The 14,525-nt window shown below is 39.7% G+C and overlaps 1 protein-coding gene across 1 annotated transcript in view; it reads left to right on the top strand.

Annotated features, from left to right (window-relative positions):
• Positions 1 to 14,525, top strand: part of VPS41 (VPS41 subunit of HOPS complex) — a 371,510-nt gene that overhangs the window by 247,281 nt on the left and 109,704 nt on the right. The window contains exons 13-15 of the mRNA XM_089687103.1: positions 105 to 220; positions 4,212 to 4,268; positions 8,012 to 8,073. Coding sequence (XP_089543229.1) covers positions 105 to 220; positions 4,212 to 4,268; positions 8,012 to 8,073 — 235 coding nt within the window. The remainder of the gene's footprint in view (positions 1 to 104; positions 221 to 4,211; positions 4,269 to 8,011; positions 8,074 to 14,525) is intronic.

Here is a 14,525-nt window from a genome sequence, read left to right as displayed (position 1 = left end):
AAGTTCTACATAGTTTGTACATTGTGCTTCAGCCTTTGAAACCTTCTGTTGACATTTAGTCTCCCAAACTTCTAAAACCTGTTTTTTGGTATAATTTTTTTCAGAATATGCTGAAGGTGAATCCCTGTTTTATATAATCAGCCCAAGAGATGTTGTTGTGGCAAAAGAAAGAGACCAAGATGACCATATTGACTGGTTGCTGGGGAGGAAAAAATATGAGGTATTTTACTTTCTTTTCATATCTGGGAAGTATAGCAAGTCTGGCAGTAATCAAGCCTGGGTGTGACAAGTGAAATTTAACTCCGCCTTCCAAAAAACATGGTTAATCACAGTTCTCTCGTGATTTAGCAAGGGTGGGGGGGAGGAAAGTTGAATTTCATTTGCCACACCCAGGCCTGTTGAATCAAGGAATCACTTCAAAAGAATCTGTCTGACAAAGTGAAGCACATTAAAAAATCTCAAAAAGCAACAAATCATGCTGCTATCTAAATAAATTTTAAAACAGATTAGAAACAACATAATTGATATGTATCAGTTTGGAAAGGGTTGCAAATCCATTTCGAAAGGATTTGGGACTCCAGAATACAACTGTGAGAGCCATTATCCACAAATGGAGAAAACTTGGAACAGTGGTGAACCTTCCAAAGAGTGAATCCCTGTTTTACATAATCAGCCCAAGAGATGATGTTGTGGCAGAAGAAAGAGACCAAAATGACCATATTGACTAGTTGCTGGGGAGAAAAAAATATGAGTTAGTTTACTTTCTTTTCATATCTTGGAAGTATAGCAAGTCTGGCAGTAATCAAGCCTGGGTGTGACAAGTGAAATTTAATTCTGCTTTCCAAAAAATGTGGTTAATCACAGTTCATTCGTGATTTAGCATGGGGGGGGTTTCAAAGTTGAATTTCACTTGCCACACCAAGGCCTGATTACTGCCAGACGTGTTGAATCAAGGAATCCCTTCAAAAGAGGCTGTCTGACAGAGTGAAGCACACTAAAAGATCTCAAAAAGCAACACATCATGCTGCAATCTAAAGAAATTCAAGGACAGATTAGAAACAATGTAATTGACATGTATCAGTCTGGAAAGGGTTGCAAAGCCATTTTGAAGGCTTTGGGACTCCAAAATATCACTGTGAGAGCCATTATCTTCAAATGGAGAAAACTTGGAACAGTGGTGAACCTTCCCAATAGTGTTTGGCCTACGACAATTACTCTAGGAGCACAACGATGACTCACCCAGGAGGTCATAAAAGAACCCAGAACAACATTTAAAGAACTGCAGGACTCACTTGTCTCTGTTAAGTTCATTGTTCATGATTCAACAATAAGAAATAGACTGGGCAAAAATGGCATCCATGGGAGAGTTCCAAGGCAAAAGTCACTGCTGACCAAAAAGAACACAAAGGTTCATCTCACATTTACCAAAAAACATCTTGATTATCCCGAAGACTTTTGGGCAAATATTCTGCGGTCTGATGATACAAAAGTTGAACATTTGTTAGTTTTACGCCGTTACATCTGGCATAAAACTAACATAGCATTTCCTAAAAAGAACATCATTTCAACAGTCAAACATGGTAATGGTAGTGTGAGGGTCTGGGACTGCTTTGCAGCTTCAGGACCTGTACGAGTTGCCATATTTGATGGGACCATGAATGCTGCACTCTACCAGAAAATCCTGGAGGAGAATGTTCAGCCATCAGTTCATGACCTCAAGTTGCAGCGCACTTGGGTTATGCAGCAGGGTGTTAAGAGGAAATACATTTTCACATACAGTAGGGCCGGGCAGGTTTGAACGGCTTTTTCCCCTTAATAAATTAAATCATCATTTTAAAACTGCATTTTGTATTTACGCGGGTTATCTTTGTGTAATGTTAAAATTTGTTTGATGATCTAAATCATTTAAGTGTGACAAATATAAAAAAAAAAAAATATTAGCAAGGGGGTAAATACTTTTTACAGCACTGTATTTAAAGTGATCCTCTACCAAGATCATGCACACTACATATTCTGAACAAGCAGTAAGGGCTGATTCACACGTGCAATGCAGATTGAAGCTCAGGTTTTACAGCTAATTGATACAGTAGTTCACCGATTCATGTCAGGTTTACATCTGGTTCAGGACAGGATTAGCTCTCAAGATTATCCTGTTCACACACGTGGTTTAGAAATGGTTCCCATAGAAGTCAATATCGTATGTACTCTCCAGCGCCTCAGGATATGCACAGCCAAAAGGGAAGCCAAGGGTACCAGGACAGCGACAACCAAAGGAAATGCTCCAGGGGTGCAGCCCTCCTCAGACGAGAAAATCAGCCACTGGATAGAGAGAAAACAGGTGGCGCACACACCTAGTGCATTATCCAAGGTTTATTGTAAAGAGTAAAAAATAATAAAAACATACTCACAGACGAAGCATGTATCTAAAAAGCATAGAAAAATGACAATGGCCACAATGGCAGGCAAGGTGTTCTCACTGTCAGTGCGGTCAAATGCTGACGCGTTTTGGGGATGGCATCAACAGCAAGGCTCTTACTCTCCATTCATCATACATCAGCATCAGAGGTTGGTCATCAGCTCTGAGGAAAGGGATTTGTCCCCGAAACGCGTCACACGACAGCGTTACTGTCGGCTGTTTTTTCTCCCTGCTTTGCAGGGAAAATAAATCGTCACATCACTGTATCCTGTACACAGTTATGTGTTTTTGTGATTGAACACAATCAGCTGACTTCAGCCAAAATCATTGGCTGAAATCAGCTGCTAAACACATGCTGTGTCCAATTGGAACATGTTTCGGCAGGGGGCGCGTGTATGTGCACTGCTGAACCTGGAAGAACACGCCGGTGTACAGAAACGTGATTGTACCTGCACCTGCCGCTCGCTCGTTGTATATTTACTGTGAGTGGTTGACAGGTAGAAAAACCCTAACCCGGAAAAAAAAAACCTAATTCATCAGTGTATCTATAGGAGTTGTGAAGAAAATACATTTTAAAGTTCAGAACACAGCTATTGAATCAGTTTTTATTATTCACTCAGAGTAGATCTTGTCAACCTACCAGCCATCTAATGTAAACACACAGCAGGTATTTTTAAGCTGTTAGAAACTGACTGAAACTAGACTCCAGAGTTGTGATGTTTGAGCGTGTTTGAGAATTAATTACTTTAAAATAAAAGTATCTAAAGACAAACGAGATGGCTTGTTTTAAAGCTCTTTTATTTTACTGCTTATTGAGAATATGTACAGAAACAATTGAGTACTGACGTGATACTTTTTTTATTTGCACTAACATACAATTTTGAGGACAAGCTTTCGGGGTATGTCCCCTTCTTCAAGGTCCAGGCAGTACTGTTACAAAGTTTTAGCAGAATGTTAGAAAATATGTGGGGATTGAGAAAAAAGGCAGAAAGAAACACAAGCATAAGGTTAGCCTAGAGATAAGAACAGCAAAGCAAAAGCAAAGACTGGGGGGGAACAGCACTCACAGAGGGAGTCATAAATATGTTAGATAATAAGTGAGGAATCCCATGTCCAAATTAAGGCCGTGGAAGGGGGAGAAAAAAAAAAACAGAAACACACACAAACAAATGTACACAGGAATGGTTATAAGACTAGGATTAAAGTAGAGATAAGACACAGCAAAAGCAAAGACTGGGGGGGGGGGGGACAACACAACACTCACAGAGGGGGTCATAAAACTGTTTGATAATGAGTGAGGAATCCCATGTCCAAATTAAGGCTGTTATCTTTTGTATCAAATAGAATTATCATTCTTAGTTCAAAAGTTTTCCTTTCCTGAATAGTTTTGAAATTCCCTTTAAGAACTAAAATATTGAGGTCTTCCATAGTGTGGTCTGGTTGTGCGAAATGGTGTCCCACAGGTGTGCAAAAGTCATCTTCTTTATGTTCCTTGATGGTATGTCTGTGGCAATTGATCCTTGTTTGCAACTTCTGTCCTGTTTCGCCAACATAAGATCCTTTGCTACATTTTCTGCACTGGATAAGGTACACAACATTACTAGAGGTGCATGATCTGGAGATTTTGAGTGTCTTACATAATTTAAGTCCAAAATCTGACTGCACGTGCACTTATTGGTACTGAAAGTTGACATGAATCTGCTAGGACATGAATGTAGTGTAGCATGCCTCACATTTTTATTTTATATTAATGTTGTGTTCTGCTATTTACCTGTATACCATTTCTGCTTTTCAGGAAGCACTTATGGCTGCAGAAATCAGTCAGAAAAATATTAAGCGACATGAGGTTTTGGTAAGTTTGGTTATTAATTGGATATTTTGAAAGACCTTGTCCACTGCTGTTTAATTATCACTAGTGTGGGCTGCATTTATAATTGTCATCAGCAATACCATAATGCTGCAGTCCTAGGCAATCATATAGTGGAATCTACAGCAGAATTTGAAGGGAAGCTATAGTCTTTTTTTAAAGTTTTTATGCAAAATTGATCAGCATAATGTACAGGGGGTGGATATGATAATGTGAACATCAGTATTGTAGGACTTAATTTTATTTTAATATAGAAAAAGTTGTGAATATCTTTTTTTTTTTTTTCTCTGGGCTGCGTACTAGGGTCCCTATCGTTGTGCCTACATTCACAAAGAGTAGTGGCCGAAAACCAAAATTTAAAGTGTTTGTTACAACATTTCATACACTATATTGCCAAAAGTATTGGGACGCCTGCCTTTAAACACACATACACTTTAATGGCATCCCAGCCCGTAGTGTTCAATATTGAGTTGGCCCACCCTTTGCAGCTATAACAGCTTCAACTCTTCTGGGAAGGCTGTCCACAAGGTTTAGGAGTGTGTCTATGGGAAGGTTTGACCATTCTTCCAGAAGAGCATTTATGAGGTCAGACACTGATGTCGGACAAGAATGCCTGGCTCTCAGTCTCCTCTCTAATTCATCCCAAAAGTGTTCTATCGAGTTGAGGTCAGAACTCTGTGCAGGCCAGTCAAGTTCCTCCACCCCAAACTCGCTCACCCATGTCTTTTATAGACCTTGCTTTGTGCACTGGTGTGCAGTCATGTAGGAACAGGAAGGGGCCATCCTTAAACTGTTCTCACAAAGTTGGGAGCATGAAATTTTCCAAAATGTCTTCGTATGCTGATGTCTTAAGAGCTTCCTTCACTGAAACTAAGGGGCCAAGCCCAACCCCTGAAAAACATCCCCACAACAAAATACCCCATCCACCAAACGTTACACTTGGCATAATGCAGTCAGGCAAGTTCTGTTCTCCTGGCAACCGCCAAACCCAGACACGTCCATCAGATTGCCAGACAGAGAAGCGTGATTAGTCACTCCAGAGAACACGTCTATACTGCTCTAGAGTCCAGTGGTGGCGTGCTTTACACCACTGCATCCGTCGCTTTGCATTGCACTTGGTGATGTAAGGCTTGGATGCACCTGCTCGGCCATGGAAACCCATTCCTTGAAGCTCTCTTTGCACTGTTGTGCTAATCTGAAGGCCACACAAAGTTTGGAGTCTTTAGCTATTGACTCTACAGACAGTTGGCGATTTCTGCTCACTGCGCTTCAGCATGTACTGACCCCGCTCTGCCATTTTAAGCGGTCTGAGTTGCTGCTGTTCCCAGTTGTTTCCACTTTGTTATAATACCACTAACAGTTGACTGTAGAATATTTAGTAGCAAGAAAATTTCACGGATGGACTAATTGCACAGGTGGCAACCTATCACAGTGCCATGCTTGAATTCACTGAGCTCCTGAGAGCGACCAATTCTTTCACAAATGTTTGTAGAAGCAGTCTGCATGCCTAGGAGCTTGATTTTATACACCTGTGGCCATGGAGGTGATTGGAACACCTAAATCCAATGATTTGGAGGCTTGTCCCAATACAGTTGGCATTATAGTGTATTTCTGTTATGTGTTTGTTGTACCATGTACTTGCATTAAAAAAGTATCCTCTGCTCTTTGTATTTCTTTCTTTCTTTGAAATACCAGGTGATCCTGCCAGTTCCCATGGTTTCCTATTTCAAACTGACCTCACTAGGTATGAGAGCACATCCATATCAGTGTGGTCAGTTTTCTGGCTGGTAGGACAGGCTGCCCTCCAATGGCCAAGACTTGTGTCTTCTATTCCTCTGCCTCCTGATGACGACACACACACACACACACACACACACACACACACACACACACACACACACACACACTCACTCTCCAACCTTAGCTTTTATGCAGCTGAGATCAGTGTGTGTGTGTTTCACTGTGTGATTTCTCTGTTGATATAGCAATGTGTCCAAAATCCTTGAATGGTCCCTGTCAATCAATTTTGTTTTTGGACCATTATTCTACTTCACCAGTAAAGTCGTGCCACTCTTTGTGTATGCCTTCATAACCATGAAGACTTTCTCTTGAAACCTCAAACAATTTGGCTTTCATGGTTACAGGTGCTCAGGCTTTAACTGGCCACTTGTACCAACCACTGCTGAACACAATGAGGGTAATTTATTAAAACTGGAGCAAATGTGCATGGCAAGCAGTCAACTTTAATCTTTCATTTTCAAAACTTAACTGAATAAGCTGAGTCTAGAAGATGAGCAGAGGCAAAGACAGGATGAAGCAAAGGATAATCACATTTTTTTAAAGTGGACATAAACGTGGATGCAGGCAGCCATCTTTTTATTGTGGAAGATACATGCTATGTCTCTTCCGCAATATTACAAACATACCTGGCTGCTTGCAGTTGTCTACCGATTATACACTGAGCTGAACATTCACAGCTCAAAATGCATTCTTGGCATAGTTTGGCTGTACCTGAATGTCTGACTCCAGTGTGCATGCGTGGGATGACCTCATCCCTTGCCGGTCAATCAAATAGCCAAAACCCTGGCACCCAGGGAAGAGATGACAGCATCCGACGAGGGATGTAACTCTTGCATCACTGGAAGGGATTTAGCTCTGCTTTAAGTGTAACCTACACAAATAAAATGAAGTCCTGTAGTACTGGTGTTCACCTTGTTGTGTCCAGCTCTTGTAATTCATCTTTCCATTATTTCCTTATCCTTTTGTAATTGTGTATGGGGGCTTAAATATTTGTTCTTTACAGATTCAGTCTCTTCTTCATGCTTACTACTGTTGTGCCGTGCTTGTGGCTTGCTGACTTTCCTACCTCATTGCTGGTCTACCAGACAGGATCTGTCTTATTCCAAGCAGAAGACTTTCTGCATACTTTGATGATGTAAAACCCCCACAATGCTAATATTTGCTTAGACCTGATAGAACGTAGGAGTAGAATGTTTTATTTATGGTATGAATTGGGTACTTTTTTACTTAAAATATTGATTTGAATAATAAATTGATACATGTGCTATTGATTTATGTGCGGTTTTTGAACTAGCCACCTACCTAGAACAGGTATGCATATTAGTAAAGAGGCAAATATCCTTGTCTCAAAGTATACTGTAGAATCACAAGTGTCAGCATGACCGCCAGGCAATTAGCATTTTCAGAATATTAGGTCAGCAAAGGCAGCTTCCATGTTTTCTCAGGAAGGTGTATTTAAAAAAGAAGATGGAACACTAAAGCATTTAAGACCTTTATCTGCTTTGCATGCCATCGGTTGCTTAGTTCTGCATAAAACTGTATAGACGATACAGATTCATACATCTAATTTTCAAATAGCCCAAAGCTTCATTTTTCTTACATGTTGATTGCCTGAATACTAGCTTCTTGTATACTTTGAAGACTCATTTGGTGAAACCCCAGTATGTTGGATTATATATTTATTTACATGAAGGATAATATGGTATAAAGATTGTGACTTTATAATTCTGCTGCACGAAGAGCATGAAGGTACAGTAAAGGTAGCTGAAAACACCAGTGCTTTACCATTAGTCTTGTTAAATAATAGGAATACCTGGAATTCCATCTCTTAAATTAAAACACCATTCAAAAATAATATTACAGTTTTGGTTGACTTGTAATTTTAAGATTGTGTTTCCATTCATCTATGTTTTTTTTTATTCTTTTAGGATATTGGTTTAGCCTATATAACACATCTGGTAGAAAAAGAAGATTATGATAATGCTGCCAGGTATGTTAAATGTGTATTCAGTATGTATTTCTATTACAGACTTCTCCATGTTACACAATATCAGAAACAGTGACTTTATTGCTTTATTGTTTACCAGTGATATTTGCGTGGCTTATTAATACTGGCATACAAATAACCAGGTCACTATCCGGTTGTTTGCTTTTATTTTTAATAACAAATATATAGTATATTGTATTTTTCACATTTTTCCCCATATTTATTCATGCTTAAAGTGATGTTGTGAGAATAGTAATATAAGAGCTGCCATTGCTGACATGATTCTTAAATAGAATCTGTCAGTTTGCCTATTTGTATTTACTCTGTTCATCTCTTGGAGCCTTTGGAAATACTGAAAACTTTTAGGTTTAGAGAAGCATGTGACCTCTTCTTCCTCCCAAGATGCTGTGGTCAGGATCTTAGTACCTATTGGTTAGGCCCATAGATTTTCATGTTAGTGAGAGAAAAAGTTGTATAAACTCTGAAACACATCTTAAAGCGGAGCTCCACCAAAAAGGCGAAGCTCTGATTTAAGGCTTCGTCCCCCCCTCCCTCAGGTACCTGCTGCCACTTTCACAACGTTCACATTAGTATAGTGTCCCCAAAAACGCAGCGTTAGCAAAATCAGCCCCGACACCTGCCAGCACCTGCGTTTAGCCCCTTAGCTAACCCCCCCTTCTCCCCCAGCAAGTGCAGTGTCAGTAGGTCACTGTCACTTGATACATTTCACACAAAACCTCAGTGTTCGCAGAATCAGGCATTACTAAAAAAAAAAAATGAGTTGCGGTTGTATTGGTCCACAGACCCGATTCATCATATGCTCATGTTCTCTGCTGCCATGGCCAGGCTTAGATATGAGAGTATACTGTGTTTTATGCATTTCAATGACAACACACTCTGTCGTCCTTGGGGTGACTTTGAATTTGACTGGCTCCATAAAATTCGGCCCCTCATAAATCACCTTAACCAAAAATTTGCAGATGTCTATACTCCCCAGCAAAACATCTGTGTTGATGAGTCCCTCATTAATTTTTCTGGCTGTCTGACAACAGGCTATACATATAAGTTTTGGATTTACGAGGGAAAAGAGAGTCACATGGAGCCCCCCGGATGCCCAGTCTACATGGGGAGCAGTGGCCAGATAGTTTGGGACTTGGTGTCATCTTTTTTCCATATGGGGTATCACTTGTACGCGGACAATTTTTATTCAAGCGTGCCACTATGTAGACATCTGTACAATCTTGGAATTGGCGCATGTGGCACTGTACAACCTAATCACTGGGGCTTCCCCAAACGGCTTGTAAATACCCGTCTTAGAAAGGGGAAAAAAGCCTGCTTGAGAAATAAGGATGTCATTCAGCTGCAGCACCGACTTGTTTATTCTGACAGCAACAGGGTCTTGCTCTCAGAATATACATAAGTGTGTGCAGTGCTGTTGGATGAAATTTTTCATCCGCAGTTAAAAAAAAAAATGCGTTGCCTATGGATAGTAAAAATGTATGCAGTTTGTCGCCATTGCATGGGGCATGCGCAGTTTTAAAGCATGTCATGTTTGGTATCTATTGACTCGGCATACCATCATCTTTTATATTTTACCTAATAATTGGCCAATATATTGTAATTTGTGCATTAAAAGTAAAAAAAAAAGTGTATTTTTTTCAAACAATTTGCATTGAAAAATTGCTGTGCGAGTACTATGTGACATAAAAATTACAGCACCTACCATTTTATTCACTAGGGTGTCTGCTTTAATAAAATATATAATGTTTGGGGGCTCAAAGTAATTTCCTAGCAAAAAATACAGATTTTTTTCATGTGAGCAAAAAGTGTAAGAAAGACTTGGTCTTCAGGTGGTTAGAAGAGTGAGTGATGTGTGGCATAAACCTCTAATGCTGGGCATAAAATGCCCCCACCCCCAAAAAGACCCAATTTTGGAAACTGGACACCTCAAACTAAAGACCAAAAAGTTCTTTATCTCCTCATTACACTTCCTGACTACCTATCACATTTTTATAGGCCCTGAAATGCCCGGATAGCACCAACAGCCCCCCCCCCCAACCCCCAAAATGACCCATTTTTGGAAAGTAGACACCCCAAGGAATTTGATAAGAAGCATGGTGAGTATTTTTCAGATCTTGTTTGTTGCCACAAGTTTTTGGAAATTGAAGTGAGAAAACAAAAACAGTTTTTCTTTTCTTTTTTTGTACTTCAAAACCTTATGAGAAAAAATTAGATCTGCAAAATACTCACCATGCCTCTTTTTAAATCCCTTTGGGTATATACTCTCCAAAAGGGGTCATTTGGGGGTTTGGTGCTATCCTGGCATTTCAGGGCCTCTGAAACTGTGATGGGTAATGAGTAAGTGAAATGAGGAAGTTACGTACCTTCAGGCTTTCAAAGTGGCCATTGGATTTTAGGCTCCTGTATGTGGCTAGGCTCCCAAAAACTCTCACACATGTGGTATCCCCATACTCAGTAGAAGTAGCAGAATGTATTTTAGGGTGTAATTCTACATATACCCATGGCTTGTGTGAGCAATATATCATTTAAGTGACAACTTTGTGTAAAAAAAAAAAAAACATTTTTGTCATTTTCCAAAAACTTGTGGAAAAAAATAACTCTTCCATGGACTCAATATGCCTCTCAGCAGATAGCTTAGGGTGTCTACTTTCCGAAAAGGGGTCATTTGGGGGTGTTTGTACTGTCCTGGTTTTTTAGCACCTCAAGAAATGTGATGGGCATTCAGAAAGTAAAAGCTGTGTAAATTCCATTATCTATACCAGTGGTGGGCAACCTTTTTTTTCAACTGAGCCAAATCTCGCCAAAACCACGATTGAAATTTATTTTGAGAGCCACATTTTTAAAACTGAAAATACATCCCCCATATAGTAATTCATCCCCCATATAGTAATTCATCCCCCATATAGTAATTCATCCCCCATATAGTAATTCATCCCCCATATAGTAATTCATCCCCCATATAGTAATTCATCCCCCCTATAGTAATTCATCCCCCATATAGTAATTCATCCCCCCTATAGTAATTCATCCCCCATATTAAGTCTCCCCTGTGTCAATTCACTTACCTTTGCTCCGCGCGTTCCTCTCGCCGTGTTCCCGCGCCGTTCCGGTGTAGCATGAAAATCTGTCTCCTATGAGGATCTGTCCCCCTTGACGTATCTGCGCATGTGCCAGTTTCAGGCATTAGCAGCCGATTGGCGATCTCCGGCACATGCGCAAATACGTCGAGGGGGACAGATCCTCATAGGAGACAGATTTTCATGCTACACCGGTCTTCAGGGCGAACTGTGAGAGGAGCCTAGCGGGAGCCTAGCTCCGTGGGCCGGATTAAAAGGTCCGCCGGGCCGTAGTTTGCCCATTGCTGCCCTATTGCCTGTCACCTGGTGGGCAGTGTGCTCCGGAGCCGCAGCCAAGGTGAAAAAGAGCCGCATGCGGCTCTGGAGCCGCGGGTTGCAGACACCCGATCTATACCATAGTTTGTAGACGCTATAACTTTCACACAATGCAATCAATATATACTTGTTGGGATTTTTTTTTTTACCAAAAACATGTAGCAGAATACATTTTGGCCTAATATTTTTGGCCATGACTGTATATAATATAAAGCAGACATATACATATGGGTGGAGTGGTTATATGCTTGATACATGGCACAATACATTGCTCTTACAATACACAGCACTCTTTTAACACTAAGGTACAATTCCCATATTTGAAATATGCAGTTGCAATAAAATTAACCACTTAAGCGCCTGAAGATTTTACTCCTTAATGGCCAAACCATTTTTTATATTTAGTAGTGCACTTCTTTAACTGGTAATTGCATGTCATACAAAGCTGTACCCAAATTAAATTTATATAATTTTTTCACACAACTAGAGCTTTATTTTGGTGGTATTTGATTATCACTAGAGGTTTTATTATATAAACGAAAAAAAGACTGAAAATTGTGAGGGGGAAAAAAAAACAATATTTTTACTTTGTTATAAAACATATCCATTAAAAAAGAATTTTTTTAAAATAAGATTTGTCCAAAATGTATTCTGCTACACGTCTAAAAAAATCCCAGTAAGTGTATATTATTTGGGTTACATAAAAGTGATAGCATCTACAAACTATGGTGTGTATACTGGATTTTTTTTTTAATATATACTAGTATTGGCGATGATCAGCAACTTATATTGGGGCTGTGATAGTGCTGCTGTTAATCTGACACTAACTGACACTGGGTGGGAAGTGACTGACATTGACATCACCAGTGACACTAATATAGTGATCAGTGATAACACTATACACGGTCACTGTACTAATGACACTGGCTGGGAAGGGGTTTGTCAACACAGGTCTCTGGGCTGTGATTGGATACAGCCTATCAGCAGGTCCCGGCCATGAATCATTGGTGGGGACCTGCTGACAAAATCACGCAGTGTACAATCACAGTGGGAGTCGAGGGTTGAACGTGTGCCCTAAACCCGGAAATGGGCAGCGAAATACAGGTGCGTCGTGGTGCCTGTAGGAACCGCTTGTGCGCAGTACAGTGCGGGTGGTCCTAAAGCGGTTAAAATGCAATATGTGATATAATTAACATCCTTTGAAATACCTCTCTGTGAATGTCCTTTATAATAAAACACACAATGATAATAAAATGACATAATACATGACAGAACAATGAGGGAACCAAAGTTTGAATTTTTTTAAATAGTTTCACAGAGTCCTATTCCCTTCTGTTTGTACAACAAGACTAATAATTGTATTATTTATTAGTTTTTATCAATAATCATGGGTGGGCTTCTTCCATAATGTGCAACAATGTGATGTCTGCAGTCTCCCTCGTCACATACACAGCTCAGTGTATAATCAGAAGAAAGCAGCTAACAGGAAATGCAGATTTGTTTTTTTTCTGGCAGGGGCAACATACTTTCTCTTCTGCAATAAAAGTTTACCTTCTAGCAATTTATTTTAAAAAATGTTCTACATATATTTAGCACCATGTAAAAATCCATAGTAACCTGCACAATAACTGAATATTTTATCGAATGTTAAAAATTACTGTGCGGTCTATTATTCTGTGATGTTAGACCTTTTAGGCTATGAAGCTTCTTACCAATTGTATCTGGCAGTTTTCTTTCTTTTCTTTTTTTTTTTTTGAGATTAAGAGAAAGTGAGTTGTGTATATCTTTGGGTAATGGTGCCTTTGCAGCCTCTGTGCCATGACAGCACTGCTGACATCTAACAATAATACTCATTCAGACTTAATAATCTCATCTTCAGAGTGTATAAGATGTACTAATGAGCGGTGCTTCTCCCAACACATTTCTGATATCTGTCTGCTGGCTGTCCAGACACAAATTGACGTAGCCACAAGGGGTATTGTAAAAGATAGTATTAGTTCTCTGTTTTACAGATGGAAATCCCACGTCTTCTGTTATTTTTCCTATGGTCTGCAGGAATAGAAATTGGTAAATTATGACCAAGTTTTAAGTATTTTGGAAACATGAGCTTGAGCGAGCTTTCCTTCTCGCTGTTATACCTTAAACATAACTTTATCTTATTGATAAAAGATGTAATCAGATACTCTGAAGTCAAGTTTAAATTGTTAGACTGTGCAGTCCACTTAAGAAAAGTAAATTGCCTGACTGCAGGCTATGCTGTCCTCAGCAGGAAGCTACCTATCCCATCATTAGCACAGTTTAAGGATCTTGTACTCTATGGGCAGAGAATGAGATGCTCCATGTAAAGGTCACTTCAAAGTGAACATTTATCCCAATGTGTAGGAAGAGCCTTTTTTTTTTTTTCAAGACCAGTACCAGAAATACTATGTTTTTTCCAAATGTGTTAATCAGCAGATACAACCATACCATGCTAGTTAAATAGTTTGGAACAAATGCATTTTAAACTGAGCTCCAGACAGATACGGTATATAGGTACCAATTAATATAATTGTGCATTCAATAAATCATTACTAAAATTATGTTTAAATGTATGTATTATATTTATCCTGAATTTGTGTTGATACCAGCCTTCTGTAAGTTTCTGTACAGCAGCACTCAGACTGGAAGAAAGAAGGTAAATTCTTGGAGCCAATCGGGTTCTGCTGTATGCACATGTTTTGACAGGAGGAGAGATGGAGATGAAACAGAGGGATCCTGTTCTGAGCTGTGCTGCTGCCGCACAGGAGGTCAAGCATCTGACTATGCTGTCTGGCACGGGTGGCTGGATCATAAGATTGGCTGCGCACAATCAGAAGTATTTTGGCAGGTAGAACAATTCCCATATACACTCACCAGCCATTTTATTAGGTACACTTGCTAGTGCCAAGAAAATATCTCCCACACCATTACAGCACCACCGTTGATACAAGGCAGGATGGATCCATGCTTTCATGTTGTTTATGCCAAATTCTGATCCTACCATCTGAATGTCACAGCAACCAA

The sequence above is a fragment of the Staurois parvus genome, unplaced genomic scaffold (assembly GCF_062004578.1).
Source record: "Staurois parvus isolate SC_StPar_1 unplaced genomic scaffold, SC_StPar_1.0 ptg000020l, whole genome shotgun sequence".
Lineage (NCBI taxonomy): Eukaryota > Metazoa > Chordata > Amphibia > Anura > Ranidae > Staurois > Staurois parvus.
Note: the sequence above shows the minus strand (reverse complement) of the source record. Positions and strands in the feature narration are given on the sequence as shown.